The 20,972-nt window shown below is 38.9% G+C and overlaps 1 protein-coding gene across 3 annotated transcripts; it reads left to right on the top strand.

The window, feature by feature from the left end:
- The first annotated feature begins 3,181 nt into the window (after positions 1-3,181).
- Positions 3,182-14,878, top strand: OTUD6B (OTU deubiquitinase 6B). Of its 3 annotated transcripts, none has more exons than XM_074816127.1 (7): positions 3,182-3,331; positions 5,898-6,052; positions 7,943-8,038; positions 9,466-9,778; positions 11,360-11,421; positions 12,103-12,209; positions 12,722-14,878. In XM_074816127.1, the coding sequence occupies exons 1-7, from the start codon at positions 3,241-3,243 to the stop codon at positions 12,804-12,806; spliced, it is 909 nt and encodes a 302-aa protein (XP_074672228.1). In that variant the 5' UTR covers positions 3,182-3,240; the 3' UTR covers positions 12,807-14,878. The 3 variants fall into 3 exon arrangements, with proteins under 3 accessions (XP_074672228.1, XP_074672247.1, XP_074672237.1); XM_074816136.1 differs by lacking the exon at positions 3,182-3,331 and adding an exon at positions 5,459-5,506; XM_074816146.1 differs by lacking the exon at positions 12,103-12,209.
- Positions 14,879-20,972: the final 6,094 nt, after the last annotated feature.

The following is a 20,972-nucleotide window of genomic DNA, read 5'->3' as shown; positions in this document are numbered from 1 at the left end:
ACCCTTTCCACGCAGGAATCATAATTAGCCAAGCTGAGCTTACATGCAGGAAGGTTTTATTTAAGTGGTTTGTTTTCAGAGAGAAAAAACACACAGAATTTGGGGGGGAAAAAATGCAGGTACACGATCCTGATGTACATGGTCCTGATGAACTGGCAGCTCACGAGGTCCCTGAGGAGCCAGGGATCCTGGGGCAAGCAGGCAGGAAGAGGCAGGGCCCCTGGAACAGGTAATGCAGGAGGGAGAATCAGGGCCCTTGGTGCAGGCAGGGAGAGCGGGTGGCACGCTTGCAGACCTGTTAATCCTGCACAGATGTCATGACTGCTGGTCCCCATGATGACAGTTTCCCCAGATTCAGAACTTTTTCCTTTTATAAGCGGATTTCTGAACAGCCAGAAGCCTTTGGTCTCCACCGTACGCACACCTTGTGTGCCATAGGCACACCTTGTAATACTGGAGAGCACTACTTTCTCAGGTCTCAGCAAATGGCTCCTCCTGTTGCTTGGTTGTTTTTCTCTAGCTCAGCTGCCTCTTTCCTTTGGTATGCTCAAAGCAGCCGTCTTCATAACTTGCTATGTTGTGTTTTTTTCAACCAGTAATTGGCCATCAGTTGTTTATAATGTTGGGTACTCTGTTTTCAATGACATTTTCAAGGCCTTTGCTCTTATCCCATGTTAAGCTCCAGTTTATAATAGCTGTCTGGCACAAAGCTCCAGTTCACAGGGTAGGTTCTCACCACAGGTCAGTAACAGGCCCCACAGGCCAGGACTGGGGCCTTGTGAAGTTGGCACTGAGCCTGCGGCCTGCTGCTAGCAAGGGTAGTCTCTTCTTAGTAGCTTTCATTTGCTCGGCGTTTCACAGCAGCAGAGGAAACTCATCTTTAGCTGGCTGTGCAGTGTGACCTCCCCAGCATTTATCATATCGTTATTCTCTAAAATGTACTCATACTTAGTGTGCCCTAAAATCTCTGTTCCTGCGTAACTTTGAGTTCAACTGTATTAAGATATGTGTTGTTCACATGAGGCTAGTGTACCGTAAGATCATTTTAATCAACCTACTTTCATCATCACTTAACACTTCACATTTGGTCCCCTGAGGTATTTATTTATTTGGTTGCTGGTATACTATATTCTTTTGGATTACTGCTAAAGGTATGGCAGAAGTCTGGACTAAAACCAGTAGTCACTGCAGACCTCACTGGATGTATCTCCTCTGACTAAGGATAGTTGTGCTGGAGGGAAGGAGTCTTTGCTACCTTTTTTTCTGAAAGATTTCAGCCTGTAGACCCCCAAAACACTGGAGAATTTAGCCTGCTTGAAGGATGGATTGGGTCATGTTTGAATATCTAATCAGTGTCTTGTTATGGTAAAAAGATAATGTTTTTTTCTTTGCTGTAATTTTATAATGTTCTAAAAGAAATTAAAATGCAGAAGCTATAAACCGGTATTTATTATTTTAAAATATACAGCATTTTAAAGAACATGTATTAAATGTCAGCATATTCATATGGTCATACATGTGTGGACAAACACATGTCATTGACAAACTGATACAGAGCACATATACATGTTAGTCAAGGCAAATCTAACCTGGATTTGTCCTTATTTTGGATTTGCCTCTAGTATACAGAAATATTTATAGTCACCCTAGTATTTTCCAGTGCTAACCTATTTTCCTAGCTAAAAGCCAACGGTACCCCTTTCATTCTTTTTGGATGAGACTGTTTTTTTCCTAGCTCATCTGTGATCTGTTTTATTCTAACAGGCTGGAAAAAGCAGGTGGAGGTAAAGGAAAAATACATTTACAGGTATTGATATACAAATCTGAAAATTATTAACATTTCAACAGAACTCTAAAGGAGATCTAAAACCTGGGAAGTTCTATACATCAAGAGTTCGATTCATCATCTTACGATGCTGTTTTAGATCAGTTTCCTTTCTTTGCACTTGACAGTGTACTTCATAGAATCATTTAGGTTGGAAAAGACCTTGAAGATCATCGAGTCCAGCTGTTAACCTAACACTGCAAAGTCCACCACTAAACCTAGTCCCTAAGTGCCATATCTACATGTCTTTTAAATAGCTCCAGGTAGGTATTCTTGTAGAGGTTCTGTTGATAAAAATGTAAACGAGTTAAGAGCAATGCCGAAACAGTTAAGCACAAACTTACTGTTTCCATTGCCAGAGTTTTTACTCAATTTGAATAATTTTAAACCCAATTAAATTAAAGTTTATAAATTCTGTTTTGCCCAGATGAACTGAATGTTCCACAAAATAATGTTGGTGACTTAACAGAAAGGCATCTCACTCCACACCAGCACCCAGCAAGAATTTGTAATTCCCACTTTGAGGCAGGTATTTGACCTCAACCAGGAAGTCTGGATTTTACTGTAATAAAAATGTAACACTCTATGAGACATAATTTCACAATTGTGAAGAGACATAAATGAGGAACATCACAACTTGGAAAATCAGGACTCTTTCTGGGTAATTTTTAGCTTTAAGTAACTTAAGATAAAAACTTGCACAGAGCGCCCTCACTGTGTATTCTGCACAAAAGTGAACAGGTTAATTTTTTTTCCTTAACGAGATAAATCACATAAAACCCCTAACCAATTCCCATCTCACCTCTAGCCTTCCTCTTTTAATAGGATTTACCTCTAGTTGAGCTAAACGAGCCATTTTTTAGGGAAGACACGTCCATGGAAGTCCTTTATTTGGGCAGACCGAGCAAGTAGCTCCGCAGTTATTTTTGTCACAAATGAGGGGGAGCGGTGTCGCTTTCCCCCCAAAACCGGCCTTTCCCCCCGCGCTGTTCTCGTGCTCCCACAACCCGGTAAGAACAGAACGCTTCCCTTTCCTGCTTCCACCCGAGCTCCCGGCCCGTAACGTGCAGGCTCAGGAGCGCGGTCAGAGCCCGCCTTTCCCGCCGGCGGGGCGCACAGGAGCGGCCCCGGGAGAACAGGCTACACGGAGACCAACCGCTCCCTGAGAGAGGCAGGCAGCGCACGGAGCGGCCCCATGGCGAGGGGAAGCCCCAGACGGCGCGGGAGGGCCGGGCCAGGCCAGGCCCCTTCCCGGCCGGGGCGGCTGCCGAGCGCCGGCGGGCGGCGGGCGGGGCCCGGCGGGCGGGGCGGCGCTGCCGGAAGCGCGGCGAGCTCCCGCCTCGCGCCGGGGTCGGGGGTCACGCGCGGCGCTGCCGCGGGGTGAGGGCGTCCCGCGGGCGCGGGCCTCCGGGCCCATGGAGGGCTCCGGCGACGAGGAGGCGGGGGCCGGCGGGCCGCTGCAGCAGCTGGTGAAGCGTCAGCGCAAGGAGAAGCGGGAGCTCCAGGGTGAGGGGCGCCGCGGCCGGCGAAGGGCGGGCGGGGGAGAAGGCTCGGGAGCGGCGCGGGGGGAGCGACTCCCCCCGCCTCGCCGGGGGAAGGTGGCGGGGAGGCGTGGGGCGGGCTCGGCGTCCCGCTCGCAGCCCGCCTCAGCGGGACGCTCCGCGGAAGCGAAGCTGGAAGCCCCAGGCGGCAGCGGGGGAAGCTCGGAGCGGGCGGACGCGTTCACCACGGCAGGGCTGTGGAAAAGGAGGGAGCAGCCCTTGCACCGCCTGCGCAAGGGGGAGAGGACGTCGGCAGTGAAGACGTTGCGCCTTGGCAGAGGTGTCAAAGCCATGCTTCGCTGCTAGGCGTGGTTCTTGTCATGCAGGCGGTCCTCTGAGTTCGCCTGGCTGTCATCGTGGGAGCCTAACAATGCTTGAGAGCTGTAACGTAGTGCTAGACCGTTAACATTATGTCAACGTTTTTCTACCGTGCTTTTAAGTTGAAGGAGGTGTGTTTTTGTAAGGCATTTTAGATTGAAGAGCCTGCATTAGGGTCCTTGCTTCGTCCAAAGTGCAGTTGATTTGGAACTTTAACGTTCTGCCCAGCCACAGTCAGGTATCTGTAGTAGAAGAGCTCTGTGGTCTTACAGTGCTACATTTGAACTGATCATGAGCCACATTTTACCTATCCTATTACAGTAGATTAATATCATTAAGTAGTTCTGTTAGCTGGATTCTGTTGAGTTTGATAGTTGATTATAACCTTTTTGTTAAGCCTTTCTCATTGCTGGTGTATTGATACGGCCTTTTTCTTGTTTGACTTTTTTGGTATGTAAAGAAATAGGCCCATCTGCAGCCTTTTATCAGTTAGAGGGTTAAAGAAGAGGGCAGACACTGTTGGGCTGCATGCTGCCATTAAATCTATAGGAATTTACTCTTTTGAGATGCCTTTTCCTCCCTCAAATTTGGTTGAAATTGAAAAGAGGGGTAGGAATCAAGCGTTGTGGTTAGGTGGCTGGAGCACATGGCACATTGATTGAGAGAGGCTGAGGAACAGAGGGTTCTTCCACCTAGAGAAGGTGATAAGAGGGTATCTAATTGCAGTCCTCCACTACCTAAAGGTGGGAGGGGTATACAGAAGAGAGAGCCCCAGTCTTTCCAGTTAGGAGAGTCAGGTGATGTGTAGGCACACATTTTCCTACTTGAAAAATACATTCCTGATAAGTGCAATGACTAACTGTGTGACAGATAGCAAAACAGTTGTTTGTAAAAATTAACACAAAGTGTGTCTCAGCCTCTGAAAATCCAGCATCTCCTCCAGTTGATGGTCTTTGTCTCCACCACCTCCCATATACTCTCCTTGTACACTTGCATGTGCATCTTAGGTCCTGGATTTTCTTCTCTCCCATTACGTTAATTTTTGTGAAGAGCTTTTTTGTCTGTCAAACTTGGCTGATTCATCTGTGAGGCTGAATGCTTAACATAAATCTTTCAGTGTGAGCGTTCTTGCCTGCCTCCTCTTGAAAAGTTTCATTATCATAGCCATTATCTTCAGCTCAATTGTGTCAGTCAAGGATGAAGGACAGGGGAATGTACAGGCGATGAATAGCAGGCAGGGTGTTAAATAATTGGTGCTGTAACTCTAAAACAGTGAATACAGAAGTGATGAGATCTAGCAAGGACTGTTCATGTAGAGCACAGGCTGTGAAAGCTATGTTTGTTCAGCCTGGACAAGAAGAGAATACTGTGGGAGATCTGGTTGTAGTTTCCACTGTGTGATGGATGGAGCCAGACTCTTCAAAGTAAAGTGTAGAGAATGGACTAGAGAAAATGATTGAAAGTGGTAACACGAAAAATCCTCATGGGAAGAAAAAGGGAAAATATTTTCATAACAAGAATGGTTAAACATTGGAAAAAACCTGCGCAGAAATGTTGCAGAATGTCCATCCCTGGAGACTTTGCACAGTCATCGAAATGAATTCCAGATCAATGTGAATTAGTGTAAGCTGATGTAACTTTGAATTTCAGCTCCACTTAGAGGAGGAGGTTGAACTAGATGACCTCTGAACATCCTTTCTCACCAAACTATTTATGATTTGAGAAACAGAGCCTAAAAGTATTTATGGAACTTAAGCAAGTTGAAGATTTTTTTCTTTCATGAATACCCATTTTGCTTTTAGAAACTTTATTTTAAGGACAGGTAAACTCTGTTTTTACTTTAATTTGCTGCTTGTGTGATCAAAAATTTACACACCTTTCCTGTGACAGGATTTGAGATCTCAGTGCCCACATAATCTTTTTGTAGGTAACAGGCTGAGGTCTGCTGTGTTGATGAAGTTCAAAAGTATTTATAATAGTAACCGGGCACAAGTTTTTATCTTCAGATATAATGTTTTCATCTTTTAAGAAGAATATTGCTGCTTTAAAATGTGTTGATCGTAACAGGCAGTCTCATAGCTAAACTGTTAAAGCATACTAATATGCTGATATTTGTAGTTTTCTTTTCCTGTATGACTTGCAGTTCTCTTCTGCAATGTCTGTGGAGTATGTATATTTAGAGGTAATGTTTTATTTCACTACTTCTCTAACAGCAAAAATTCAAGGCATGAAAAATGCTGTTCCCAAGAATGATAAAAAGAGACGAAAACAGCTGGCTGATGAAGTTGCCAAACTAGAGGCAGAACTTGAACAGAAGCACAAAGAGGAATTAAAGGAGATGAAGGAAGCTTCACCTGAGCAGAATAAGGTAGGTGCCTTAACTTTAGCTGAAGTCGTACAGATATGATTTGTGTTAGGGCTTCTTTAACTTTTAAAAATTATAATGAAGTAACACTTTAAAGTATTTCTCCTTTTCCTTGTAGTATTAGTAACTCTTTCCATTTTTTGAAAGATTCAGCTATTATGGTGGGTGGGCATTGCCAGAAGGGGCATTTAACAGTGGGGTTTGTTGTTGTTGTTGAGCAGTATTTGGTTTTGCTCTTAAGTCTCAGTCATCTTATGGGGTGTTTTTTCAAGTTCCTGTTACATTGTCACTCTAATTATCAACTTATGTAGACTACCAGAGTATTGTTGGCCTTCAACAGGCATTTGTCTGATGCAGTGTGTTTTGTCTTGCAAGTCTATCAACAATGTAACTGACCTTTTTGTAAGAAGACACTTTCTGTGATGATGATAATTGTCTTCTTAAGTGCTGCTGTTCTGCCATGTTGGCAACACAGCTACATACTTAAATGCTTCCAGTTTGCTGTTTGATGGCAAACCACTTAGTTTTTAACAGAGGCTTAGCATTATTCAAATTTAGCTGCAGGAAATATGACCACCTAAGTAAATACTTGACTGACATAGAAAAATTCACCTATGTTTTAGCACTTTGTTAATAAGTAGAGTGGTGGAAACTCCTCTCATAGTGAATTTACAACCTGTGGACTTAATTCTGTATATCCAGTACTGAGAAGAACTCTATTTGTATCATGTGCCTGAGTTTAAGGACCATTTGTGCAAGTAGACCTGTTCATATATGGAAATAGAGCTTGTGGCTAAATTGGTGCAATACAGTTATCTGTGAATGATGCTAATGCTTCATGCTCATACATCTCCTTAAGTGTTTCCCTGACAGTGTGTGTCTTTTGGCTGTTTAAGTCTTGTAAAGAAACAAACAAAAAGCTGTCTGCCTGATGCTTTCTGGACTAGGTGTTTTCTGATTAGTGACCTAACAAAGAGTTAAGCAGAATGTACTTTTGTTTGAAAATGAGAGTGCAAACAGTTCTGAATGACTTTTAGGGAAACAGACTTGATTGAGAAGTATCTGCTGAGAATCCTTGTGAAAAAATGTTTTTTCCCATTGTGAAAGTTATGACCCTATAACAACCTGGAGTAGTTTTTGATCAGATGATTAAGTAGATGCATAAACATTAAACATAATGCTTCTGTTTACCTGTATCTTAGATTAGTTTAAAGAGTTTGTTTTATTTTGCTAAATGAGCTGTGAAAACATTACCATAGAGGACCTTTCAAGCTAAAATCCTTGCCCTGGACATAGTTTGCCTGAGAGGATTTTGTTCTGAGATGTATGGTTTCTTTCACTTTTCAACCTTTTTATTCGTATTGAAACATGTCCATGCTTCCAAAGGGTGACATCCAGTTCATACTGTTACAGGGTTAGCTTTGTCATTTTTCTTGGAAAACGTCAGCTCCCCCTCTTTTCCAACTGCTGTGTTGTGCTTTGGTGTGGAAGGTGGAGTCTTCTCCTGCATTAATTGGCACAGAACTTGGTAATTGCTGTTTGGGTATTTCAGTCGATCGATGTGATAAGGAAAACTTTCCCTTTCAGCCAGTAAGCAGTGTTCACAGTTCAGTGTGGAAGCTTGTAAGAGATTAAATTTGAGATGTGCAATTCATAACTGTCTCTTTATTGAGACTACAGAAAAAGTAATAAAATGCATGACAGTGGCTTGAGATGCAACATGCTTTACTTTTGGCTTTGATGGGTTCTGTGCTCTGCACAGGTCTTTGTGATTAAACTTCATAAATATACCCTGGAATTACCTAGGAACAGAACTTAAAACTGTTTCAGGAGATGTACATCTCAGTTACCATTATACTAATAAGAAGACTTAACTTTTTTTTTTCTTTTTAGACAGATTCTATAGCTGATGGAGTTGCAAATTTAGAGCTTGAAGGAGCAGAGCAACAGATTCAGCATCCTCGAATATCAAAAGCACAGAAGAGGCGGGTATGACTTAACATTTAAAAATTTTACAGATATTTGATTGAAGTTATATTCAGTTAAACTTAACTGTAATAATCAAAGTTAAACAATTTTGCAGGGGACATTACCTGGCTAATTCAGTATTGATGCTGTACCTACTGGGTGCCTTGAAAATCTGTAAAGCTGCTACCTAGAGATATGTAAGCATTCTCTAAATAGCTGTTTGTTTTTACCCTCAGCCATGAGCTGGGAAATCAGAATAGGTCAGGAGATGGGAGCCAGAAGAAAAATTATATAAAGCAAATTATTTTAAAAGAACTTCACTAAAAACATTAATAAAGAAGTAATTGAATTAAAATAATGTAAAATATTACATGGAAAATATGCTGGTAGTAGAACTGTACACATTTAACAAAAGAACATTAATACTGAAATTCTTGTAAATTTTCGAGTTGTTAAGAAACACTACCTGGTGTCCCGGCCATTAGGGTTGCTAAGCTTCTGCTTAAGTCTTGTTAAGCTTCAGACTGCGATGGATTAACATTGTACCTGCATGAATGTTGGTTCAGGGCCAGAGGAGCGGTGCTTTATTGCAGAGTCCATCCCCTGTTACATGATCGTTATTGCAGAGCTGCCTTGTAACAAACATGATAAAAGGATGTTCTTAATTCATGGCACCATGTCTAGGTACACTAGAAACTGTGTAGTCTAGTTTTCCTATATTGTGGTCACCTAAACCAGTCTGGTCTTGATTTGTGGTGAATTCTAAGTGTGAAAGTGAAAAGATCATTCTCTGTACTGCTTCCTTTTATATTTCCTCATTTACTTTGACTCTTACTCCCTTATTAACTTAAGCGTAAACTTACAAAGCAGTCTATGAAAGTAATTTTTAAGTTATGTATTATTAAATCCCCTGTAGTTCCCTCTGTATGCATTCTTATCTGTTCTTTAGGTTAGGAGCAGTCTTTTATGATGTATAGTACCTAGTTTCATGACATGAGTGCCATTATGCAATCATATGCGTAAGTGGTAGATCCCACACTTATTATGAAAGAGCAGTATTTTCTGTTTAATTAGAATTCCCATACTTGAGTTGTTTGCCAGTGGTGAAATAGGTGATCTTGAAGAAACCACTACTATTAATAGCCTTTGTACATGTGTTGTAAAGTGTTATTTTGCATGTTGGTAGAATTAAGATTTCTTCTGTCACTTAATTTCGTGTGTGGTGTCAGAGGCAGTTAAGATATATTGGTCACTTACATTTGCTAAAGTTTGTGTTTAGGAGGTCTCTAAGATTCAGTAGTACTGATTCTGGAGAACATTCCACAGATACGAATGTAACAACAGAAGAAAACATTTGAAGAGTTAGAAGCAAGCACTAAGCCAAGAACTGTACAGGCATCTTCTAAATTTTAACATTTGATGTACTTTTGATGTGGTTTTAATCTAAGGAAAAAAAAGCTGCCTTGGAGAAGGAAAGAGAAGAAAGGATAGCTGAAGCTGAGATAGAAAATCTAACGGGTGCTAGACATCTTGAAAGTCAGAAACTTGCCTCCGTCTTGGCAGCAAGGCACTTAGAGATTAAACAGATCCCTTCAGATGGACATTGCATGTACAGAGCTATTGAAGATCAGCTCAAGGATCGACAAAACTCCTGGACTGTTGCAACTCTGAGGAACCAAACAGCAAAGTATATGCAAAGTCACTTTGATGACTTCCTGCCATTTCTTACAAACCCTAGTACTGGAGACATGTATAGCAAAGGTAAGACTTGTGGCATAAGAGATTTTAAAAAGTGTTATAACTATTTCTGATAATTATCAATCTCAGGTACAGCTGAATTGGGACTAATCCGTTATGGTGTTTGTTCCTGAACTCTATTACTTTGTTGGTTTGGCTGTGTTCTGTGGAACACAGAATTATGATCTGCTGTGAAACTTGGTACACCTAAATCTTTGTAATTTATCTTTTTTTAAATATTTTTCTTTTTTTAAATAATCTAGGAAACATTATTCCCCATTTAAAAAAAAAATCAGAACTTGCTGGTTACTAGATGGTAAGAATGTTCTGGGATGTGATTTAAATTGTATTATAAACAGATTGTCTACCAGGTTAGGGATGATTTTTTGTCACCTTTATGTTGGTGTTTTCAATTTACATAGGAAAGCTGTTAAAAATGAGTGTGAAATTCATGCAAATTATTTTATAATGGTATGCATAGATGCTTCTTCTTATTCTGCAATTTATTTTCACTGTTTATGCTAGGTCTTTTGGAGCCCTTTCTTATAAACAGATTAAAAAAATATAAAGGCATTTAGTGTGGAGCAATGGTGTAGGCTGAGTAAATGCAGTTAAATGGAATTTATGTACTTCTTATTTAAGCAATACATGGTTTATTAATTTCTTACTGTGTGTCTGGAACACCATGGAAATGGCTTTATACATTTTTTTTTTTAACTTACTGTTACATTCATTTAATAGTTATTGCTGTGGATTTCATTTGGTCACTGGAAGCTGTTGTGAAGTAGGAGGCATCTTTCCCTTGTTGACTGAGATAATTGTCACAGGATAAATGTGCCCCAAGAGAAGACTGAATGAAGTTCTGCAGAGCAGCAGGGAGTTGTGGTTTTCTTATGTCCCTTAAATCTGCTATAAGGCAAATGTATGAAAAACAATTCTGAGCAGTCTTCAGAAAATATGTTCTTTCTTTATCAGAAGCTATTCATGAGGTTCAGAAGGCTGAAAGGTTGTAATTTATGTATTTGAAAGCTTGGTTTCTGTAGAATATGATCTGCAAAAGGTTTATTTAGCTATTAAAGGAACTGTTGGGAATAAATACTTCAGAGGTTAAAAACAAGACAGGTAATTTGTAAATAAATAAAAACGCGAACAACAGTTGAACCACATAAAGTTACAAGACTTTAAAAACATATCTGACACCTAACTAACCTAAGAAGTAAGCACACTATTTGCTCTTGCATTATTTTCTAGAGTCTCAAAACAACACCCTCTGAAACTTAACAGGAAGAAAACTCTGCAATTTCATACTTGTTGTTAACGGTTCTCTACATAAAATGTTTAAAATATAAACCTGTACTTCTTTTTATTGCAAACTTGGTTTTATTGCTTTCTTCAGTCTTAATTTTTCTTTCTAAAACAGTTACGGGGTTTTTTTGGGGCCTCTGGTGTTTTCCTTTCCTTCTCTTCAGTGAGCATCCATATTTTCCTGTATAATGTGTTTAGACTTTTCAGGTTCTAGTTCTTCATTTTACAATCAGTATTTTTCCTCAGTTGCTTGTTCTCAAATAAGAGAAGTACTAAAAGTTGTCTTTTCTTTCCCTGCAGAGGAATTTGAAAAATACTGTGATGATATAGCAAATACAGCTGCATGGGGTGGTCAGCTGGAAGTAAGTATTGTACTGATAATTTTTATTTGTGAAATTCTGAAGTGGGTGAATATGCCTTCAGAAAAGAGCCTCTTAAGAAAGACTGTCTGAAGGCATACATAGTTATAAATAGTTTATCAAGAACTTTCTCCTGTGCTTATAAATTGTTTTCCCAAATTAGCAGCTTTTCTGATTGTGTGCTGCTGTTCTCATGTATTTGATGATATTCAAGTTAATGAATTCAGTAGTTCTAAATATCATTAGAAAGAGTGACAGTATGAGTGAGGGAAGATTTTTCTAAGGAGAAAGCATTTTATTATGCAGATTTACCTTGTAGCAGAGCTGACTAGAGTGGAGCAATGTTAGATTTTTGTAACGTAAACCAGAATCTGAGCTTGATAAAATACATATTTATTTTAGTCTTATTTATTGTTTTATGAAAGAGTAGTTACCAAATTACTGAAGCTAGCTCAATGTTACCTGTGTTGTGTCATCCAAACAATGCTTAATTTAAAGCCACCTGTTTTCAATTAAAGTTTAAAAAGTTAAAATAATTTTGCTTATTTTAATAAAGTTTGTTTTCTAACAATATTTGAAATGTTATGCCTGAACTCATGTCTGCTAAAACTAAATGACATGTCTTACTCTTTCCTCCCTACATTGGATTTAATCCTATTATTGAATTGGTTTTATGCCTTAAAGCTAAGGGCTTTGTCGCACATTTTGCAAACACCTATTGAAGTAGTGCAAATGGATTCCCCTCCTATTATTGTTGGTGAAGAATATTCAGGCAAACCAATAATACTTGTGTAAGTATGTAATTTTATCCCTTCTTAAAATTAGTGCACTTATTTCTATAGCAGAGGGCTTGCCTGCTCTTTTATTTTCCGTTATGTATCTGATGATGAAACACTGCTTGAATAATGATCTTGCAGGTCAGAAATGATGTTTGTGATTGACACACTTAGTTTAAAGATATTGTAATCAGAGTTAACAATCAATCTGAAGTGTGATTCAGTCACTGCTTTATAGAATGCTACAAGGTCGTTTTACCTGTTATATCAATTTCACTATTATTTTGTAATTATCTAAGATGCAGCAGGAGACTTTTTTCTCTTCAAAGTTTATGTCAATCTGTGCCTGGAAGTCACCAGAATTAAAAACTGTCTTTATTAATACTCCGCTGTTTAATGATCCTATATATTATCTGTGCTAAAACTTGCATTTATTTAAGCTCTTTTCCAGTGCTGTTAATGTTTGGCATGACACATACTTTACGTTAAACTGAACACTAATTCTGTATCTCTTTTTTTCTTTTTAGGTATATGAGACATGCTTATGGATTAGGAGAACATTACAATTCTGTAAAACTTCTAACAGACACTGCTACAGAAAACAGCAGCTAGCACACAAAAGTCATAAATCCACATGGGTAATAGTTGCATTGTGATATGTTGGGCTCTAGACAATTCCCAGAAAGATTGGAAAGTAAGACTAAATGGAATGGACTAAAAATGAAAAAAAAAAAAAAGAAAAAGACATATGAGCTTTGAACAGAAATCAGAAATAGCTCTTGATTTAAAACCAAACCAAAACCACACAACGGTATTTTGAACTGGATATGAATCATGTTTAGAAGATCTTCTCTAAAATGGTGGTTGTGTAGATCAGATTTTTTTTTTTAAATAGAGCTTCATCCCATGCTGCAGTGAAAATACTGAGTAGTAAATGTTTTGTTAATCTGCATCTCTGCTGAAGAATTAAGGTTACCTGAAGGTTCCTGTTACGTTATTTCTGGCATATTTTGATGATCATGGAAGAGTTAAGGCATTTAGAAGAGTTGATTTTATTTTGATTGATGGAATATGCTCCACAGTGTTTCTTTAGTTCTATCAGGATCTAGCTTTAATGCTGTAGTAGGGATCCCATTCTTTATTTGGGCAGAGAAGAGCTGGAGGCAAATCTAGTAGTAGAATATCCTGCTTGACTGAAGGAATTGCACAGTCTTTTTATTTTAAAGACTTTCATCTAAGATTTTACCAAAGTTTGAGGACTTCACTACTTTTTTTTTTTTAAGTTGACAGTAGGAACTGAACACTTGATGCTGTTCCTAGTACTGAATCTGTAAGAAGAGTATTGTTGTTTATGACTATACATCATAACATTGATGCAAGTTAACTGTGCTGTTCATCCTTTGTAGTCTCTCATCTGTGTATTTTGATGATACAATAATCTTACAAAGAAAGTTCCTCAGTGTTCTCACTTCATGTAGTGAAACTCGTCTGGACTCATAGTTTCCGGATCTGCTGATCTAAGAACTTAGTGATCTAAAGTGTGATGTTTTATAATGCTTAAAACAGCTGGTTGCATACAGATGTAAGAATAACCACTTTGGGTTTTGTCAGTAACTTCAGAGGTGATCTGCAGTAAGAGTTAAGTTTCTTTTAATTGCTCCTTATGATGCACAGAGACTTGAAAAGTGGGTTTTTCAAAATGGCTTGACTTTTTACATTAGAAATGTAGATTTTTGTCTTTAAGTCACTGTGAATGCGACTCCAAAATTAGCAGCATACTGAAACCAAAGTTGTAATGCAATTGGTTTTTAACAGTAGAAGTGATTATTTTTTTTTTAAGCCTCAGTCAATAACATGATAATTGTTTGTATTTTAGTGCTGATGAGTTGGCTTGGAGAAAATTTAAACACCTTTGCCCTGATTTGAGGATTATGAGCTAACAAGTGCACATCTTGTAGTCCTTCAGTAAAGCTAGTCAGCGGATTCATGTTCCTGAGACTTACAAATGAGAGAGACTTACTTAAAAAGGAGATAGGCTCACTTTATGGATCAGATTATGTCTGATTTAAAGCACTTGGAGAGAGAGAGGGAGGGGGGAAAAAATCAGTCAATCATAGCAGGGGGTTTTGGACAAGCAGAACTTAAATTATGACTTCTTTAGACTGGTGCCTGCCAGGAAAACAAAGTATTAACCAGACCAGGAGTTTTTACGTCCTTATTTATCTGATACAGTATAGCAAATATAGCTGTTCTTATAGCAACTGGTTTACTGTAGAATTTGGTTTACTACCTTGATTGTATAAAATGATGTTTTTAATTTCAAACCAAAAATCAGATACAATGGTATGGGAAAAGTATCTCTATTCATAATACCACTGAATTTCACTAAAAATAATAACCAGAAAAACTCCATATTGCTTAGAATTGGTGTGATATGAAATGCACATGTTGCTTTTTGTAGATACCCTGTGAAAAAAGCTCTTTGGTTTACTGGGTTTTCATTCTTGTCTGATTAACTGACAGAAAAAAGATGCCAGAATGGTGGAATGCCTGTACCAACAGTTTGTCCTGTTGAAGATGTTTACAATTTATATAAAGTGAAATAATGTTTTGTGAGTGAAAGATCATTGCTCATGCTGTAAGGAACTTGCCAAAAAGTAATAAATTGGTTTATTTGTGGCAAATTTTGTTGTGGTCACTTTTAATTTTGTTCACTTCTTAATTCCTAGTAAGTTTACTCATTTCATTTTTATGACTTTTTAAGGTCCTGCTGTAGTATGAATGCTCCAATGACCGACTGTTCCTATGCAAGCAGTCAAGGCTTTAATCTTTATGAAATGAAGGTTGTTTCTAAATGAATTTTTATCCTCAGCATACTAGTGGTTAAATTGAACTGTTCTGAAAAGCTGTATTTGAAAGAATGATCGTAAGAATGATCAGGTGGAACTGAGAGGTTTCTTTGTCAGATGACATTTTCTTTGCAAAATAGCACTGGTTTATGTATTTAAGTAGCTGCTTCTGCTTATAGCTGCAATGCACTGACATCAGTTTCTTTAGAGCCTCGCTCTTTTAAGGGCTGTTAGGTAGGTCTTTTGCATGATTAATTGAGGTTAGTTTCCCGTAGGAACACTCATGCGAAAGGGAGGGAAGCTCTCTGGTGGTCTGCAATAAATGGTGTACGATATTCTTAAAGGGAAGAAGGGTGTTCTGTTGGAATCACGGGTACAGAGGCAGGCCCTGAACTCCTGGAGGCGGGGTCAGGGGGCGCTCAGCTGTTGCCACGGTAACAAGCGGCGGCGGCGCCGGCGGAGCCTGAGCGGCAGCCGCCGGCCTGGGCCGGGCCTGGGCTGGGCGCGGCGGGTCGGGGTGCTGGGGCGGCCGGCCTGGCCTCGCCTCGCAGCCACGCCGGCCTTTACTGTCCGTCCCCTTCACTTGGTCTGCTCCTGGCCTCTGCTCTGCCCCGCGTCCCCGTAGGGTGGGCTGCGGCCAGCGCCAGAAAGTGGGTGGGAGGTGGGTGGCAGCGGGAGGGAGCACAGGCCTGTCCTAAATTATTTAAATATTCCACGACTTTAAGGATTTTTTTTTTTTTTTTTTAAGAGATGCAATATAAAATGCAATGAAGCAGCGATTGTTTCTTGTGTGCATGTGTACAATTCTCATAACGTGTTGTGTTTGCATGTATTAAAATATTACACCAAAGCTAAAACACCATGAAGGGAATTTGTTTCACAAGCACTTGCCTCCAGGCATAATTGTCACTAGAGACACTTTTTGTCTCCTGTCCATGCTCTGTCCTTCCCTCTCCTCTTTTTAACAGGCAGCTCAACGGGAGCTGTGACAGGCCCCAGGATAAAAACAAGGCTGAAATTGGGTCTATGCAGAGCACATGGCCTTAGCTCCTACTCTGTCTCAAGGAGAAAAGGTGCTGGCAGCGGGGTGACTGGGCAGATCGATGCTGTGGGATGGTGTGCCCCCCCTCTGGTGTGCTATGCTTGAGTGTAATACTGTTATGAATTACAGAAGTGAGAATCATCATAGCTAAATGCTCTAGCAGCAGATGGGGTAGGGGCACTGCCTGTTGTGGTTGCTACTGGGGCTATGGGTTTTGCCCAACTTTCCAGCCTTCCTTCTCCACCAGTGCTGGTTGCCTTGCAGTTTATGAAGTCACTGATGTGACAGCTGAGTAAGCGGAGCTAGGCAGCGTTTCTTTCCTAGGTGACATGGGTGGTTGCAGTGCAGACAAGCTGTGGTGTATCAAATGTACATAGGGAGGTCCTGATCAGACATAGTGCATAGGTGTGCTGGATAAGTGGTATCTTCAGGAGTGCAGCAGCCTTCCTGCCAGAGGAGTGAATGCTGAATGCCCCAGAGATAACCTGAAGGCTGTGGTGAGAGTGGACATCCAAATATGCCATCTGCATTGCCTGGGTAGTCTACAAGACTTCAGTCCATGACAAGTATCCTGTGTTCATTACTTAATCTGTTTAAGTAACTGAGCAGAGTTAAAAATAGGATCTGAAACATGGAATGCATTTTGTGGGCTTTTCTTGGCTCCAGTAAGAACGCTAACCCACCAATTCCTTTGTTTTGAGAGACTAATAAAAGGAGCAGATGGGTTATCATTAATCATTAGAGGCATATGGTATATGTATTTCTGAATACAACTAAAATGCTTAGCAATTGTCTCTGTATGTTATAAACAGGTGTATAATAAAAAGAATTGTTCACACATAAAAATTTTTCATTAACTTTCCAAATAAGCTAATGTAATCTCTATGTTCCCAATTAAATAAATACATCAAGGTGTTGATTGAAAAGCTTTATCATCTTTACAAACTAGAAAAATTGGTGTGCATAAGCTTAAATAGTAACAAGATAAAAAAATATTCCTAGGGAGCTACATTTTCTGGAAAAGCTCCCTGAACTTCATCAGTCCTGCAAATGTTTTGTCATGATATCTGAAGAGATTAGATACATGAAGAGTCTGAAGATGCTCTGTTGTCCAGAAACAAACTTAAAAGACTTTCCAGGTATGAGTAATGCTGGTTTAATGCTGGTTTATCTTTTTTTAAAGCTTTTTTTTTTTCCTTTTGGGGAAAAATGTCTTATGAAAACTCTTGAGCAATATATGTTTTTTGGAAATGATTACATAGGTCATGAAAATGTACTTAATAATTACATTCTGAATTGTATTTGAATTTGAGTAAGCTAAGGATGTGGAGATCTTACATTAATAATTTTTCCTTATATACATATGTATCCTATAAAACTCAAAATATGAATGAAACCTCAGCAGTATAAATGGGCAGTAGTTTGTTGTTACTTCCCAGTAAGGCTTCATTGACTTGTGAAAGAGCAAGGGATGAAAGCATATCTCCTGAAGAACAATTTTTTTCTTAGCTGTATGCAGAATGTTGGAACACAAAAAGCCAAAAGCAGAATAGGAAAAGTTGTTGCGAACTGGGGATACCTGAATGAAATGTACAAAATTATCCAGTTTAAGAACAGTGAGGCAAGAGAGAATACGAATGTGAGAGCTAGAACAGCTACGGGACTAGCCAAGCAGAGAGATGGCAAATTAAACTAGTAGCCTGTTTTCCAGAAATGAAACATGAGCTGCGCAGGTGGGTTGTGTGTTACCCACAGGATCTCTTCCTGTGCTAAAAAATTTTTCTAAAGGGGAACAGAAAGGAAGGTAGGTGTTTGTAGCTTTTACTGCTTTTTCTAGCTCATAACTTAGTAATAGGGAAAATATCAATATACATCTTTGTACAGGTCTTACTTGTGTGTGTATTTACACGTCATGTGCTTCTGAACAATTGCACTGTATAACCAGCAGCCTCAAACATTCAGGATTTGATGAGCTCCCCAAAACAGAGAGCTGTTTTGTAGTTTCACTGGCAGACTTCATTGCACCTTCTTCACTGGTTGGTAGAACTGTGGATTACTTCAATGGGTTTTAAAAAATTTAACTTATTTTAATCTCTGGTAACATATTTATCAGTATTTGGCATACCATGCTTTATGTCACTGATGTAGTATTTGCTGTCTGCTTGATCTGCTGCTTGAATACATTATCCATCCGCTTCAGAACATTTTTTTTTACAATTTTTGCAGACAACTGCAGACTGAGCTGACATGGAGATCTTTGAGAAATCCTACATGGGACAAGAAGCTGGAGAATGTAATGAAAGAATGCTTTAAATCCAACTCAAAAAAACTCTGCTCATTGGTAAAAACAATAATGAAAAGATTCTTAAGGAAAAGAACCCTGCTGATATTCCAAACCTTTACATACTAATTTTTATGTTTTAGTTGTGACAATCAAGTAAAAGTTTGTTTTTAATAGAGAAGAAAACGGGTGTCGCACTCTGATAGTGTACTCAGATTTTGCAGATTCCATTATTTCTAAAACAATGGTAGCTTTCCCTGACCTAACAAGTGATATTCCCCCTCTAGTGGAAGGACATTATGATAAGGGTCTTTTTCTAGTTTAGACTGTTTTAAGCTTCTAACATTTTTAATGAAATATCCTTGATGCTGTGTGTAGGAGTAAGTTGTTCAGTTTTTTTTAATTTAAAAAAGTGTATTTAATTGTGTGGGTCTTGAGGGGGCACAGGGAGGACACAGATTGCTTTCCTGAATTAGGCAATAATTGAACTGAGACATTTGGGCACTGTGTGGGTGTATTGAGAAAACTGTATATGTAAAATCTGTATACCAATATGTATTCTATATTGTAGGATATGTGTTGACTTGTCCCACATGATAACCCCTTTGGAAAAAACTTCTTAGCTAGAGTTTTGGCACTGGAATTGGAAGTCTGTGTACTGTTGCAGATTTAGGCCATCACTGGGGATAAAAGGAAATGTGGAATAGCTTGCATGAGTGGAGCTGGGCATTGGATGGGTACAGGCTCTTTAGGAAGGACGGGCTGGGAAGGTGAGGAGAAGTGGTTTAACTTAGTGCTCGGCTGTGGGACGGGTGACAGGTCTGTTCATAGCTTATGGGTCAGGATCAGAGGGGTGGCCTACGTGGGGCATGTTGTAGTGGGTGCCTGCTACACATCAATCAACATATTTTTTACTAATTTTACTAACAATGGGGTTTTTTTGCACAGTTTGAGTTCCCTGGACAACTCCAGTGCCTTAATCTAAAAATAAGACAAAGCAGGCTAAATTTGAAAACTACTGCTTAGTAAATACATTTGATGTTTATGAAGTCTCTAATAAGTCCTCTGTATGAAACTCAGTGTCTTTTCCCTGCAAGTTTTATTTATGTATTTTAAGAAGAACACACAAGATAGCCTATTTGTACAACAGGTGAAACCATGTCTCAGTAGAGGCTTTCTTGTATTCTCACACAATGTATGGTACAGTGATGCATGTAACATCAGAGTTTGTCAGATGCACAAACTAAGGTATTACCTTCAAAGAGTGGGCTTTCCAAAATTGGTAACAAACATAACATGTTTTAAGAGTCTTGAAACAGTCTTTATAAATTTCAATTGCATTGTTATGCAACATTTTCCAGATCAGAGCACTTATAAAAGATAATTTAAAGGACTGTAATCAAATAAGCATTTTAGTAAGGGGAAAAAATACAACCCTGTACTGTGCACTGTGAAAAGAGATGAGAACTGCTGACTGCCATTATAATAGAAGCCAAGTAAACAAGAACAGAATAAAGAGGATATCTGGTAAACGTGTAAGCTTAATTTTTTTAGCATACTTTCTTATGCATAATTATTCATAAGATGCATAAACAAAGTAAATTTTGTAGGTTAAAAGTTATTTTAGCTAATTAAAACCATCACCTTAAACAGGAAGGCATAATTAAGATACAATATTAAATAGAAAAGTAATTCCTGAAGTTTCTATAATTAAATTTTAAAAGAACTTGGTGAAGATCTCTAAAGCCATTTGCCCATCTGTCAGAACTTATTCTTTGTTTCTTATAAAGCACTGACACAAGATTTTTTTATTTCATTTACACCAATAGGTTTAAAAAAAAAGTCTGTAACTGACAACAGTACATTAAAAATGATGCAAAATGCACCTTTAGGATTATGAAAAAATGAACCTCCATTCAGTTGTCTCCGCATGTTTGCTCTATTCTCCTACTAATCAGGTGAGGGAACATCATCAAAAAATATCACAGAAGTACACGAATAAAAAAGATAATCTGAAGTTTCTTGAAATGCTCTGTATTATTGAAGAATTCTTTTAAATAGTTGGGTTTGAACGACTTCAGTTGTAGCAAATGGAATATCTGAATTATCTCATTACTAGTCTTCAGGAGACCAATTTATTTCAAAATGCTACTGATAGGTTGTTTCTAAAGCAGTGCATTATTCTTACAGTGTAATTCCCTTCACCTAACATCCTCCCTTTATTTCAACAGCAAAGTTTGCAGCAGTTAATAACTAAGCAGTTTTGCTGCTTCAGTTTACATCAACTGTTCTACAAATTAAAAACCTATTTAAGGACAAAGAAATAAAGACAGATGTTCCATGCAGTATGCAAAGTTAAAGCTCATCTACCTTTGCAAAAATTTAGGAGCACATAGTCCTTTCATGCTTCCAATAAATAATTCTCATATTTTCATCAGACAGCTAATCCTCATTTGCTCTACTAGATTAATCTTGCCACTTGAGTGACAGTTTACTGGAGAGCTAGAAGTTGTCAAGTTCAGCCCATTTAAAACCCAAAAGACAATCAGAATATCTGAGATTAACACATAAAAATGTCTTCTATTTGACTGATTTTAGATGTTCAT

The sequence above is a fragment of the Strix aluco genome, chromosome 1 (genome assembly GCF_031877795.1).
Source record: "Strix aluco isolate bStrAlu1 chromosome 1, bStrAlu1.hap1, whole genome shotgun sequence".
Lineage (NCBI taxonomy): Eukaryota > Metazoa > Chordata > Aves > Strigiformes > Strigidae > Strix > Strix aluco.
The sequence above is the reverse complement of the archived record's forward strand: the minus strand, read 5'-3'. Positions and strand labels throughout refer to the sequence as shown.

Excerpts from the sequence above, each read along its gene's own strand:
- OTUD6B (XM_074816127.1), top strand. The coding sequence starts at position 3,241 with ATGGAGGGCTCCGGCGACGAGGAGGCGGGGGCCGGCGGGCCGCTGCAG. Across the intron at positions 3,332-5,897 it reads GGAGAAGCGGGAGCTCCAGG|CAAAAATTCAAGGCATGAAA; the intron begins GTGAGGGGCGCC and ends CTTCTCTAACAG. Across the intron at positions 6,053-7,942 it reads CTTCACCTGAGCAGAATAAG|ACAGATTCTATAGCTGATGG; the intron begins GTAGGTGCCTTA and ends TTTTCTTTTTAG.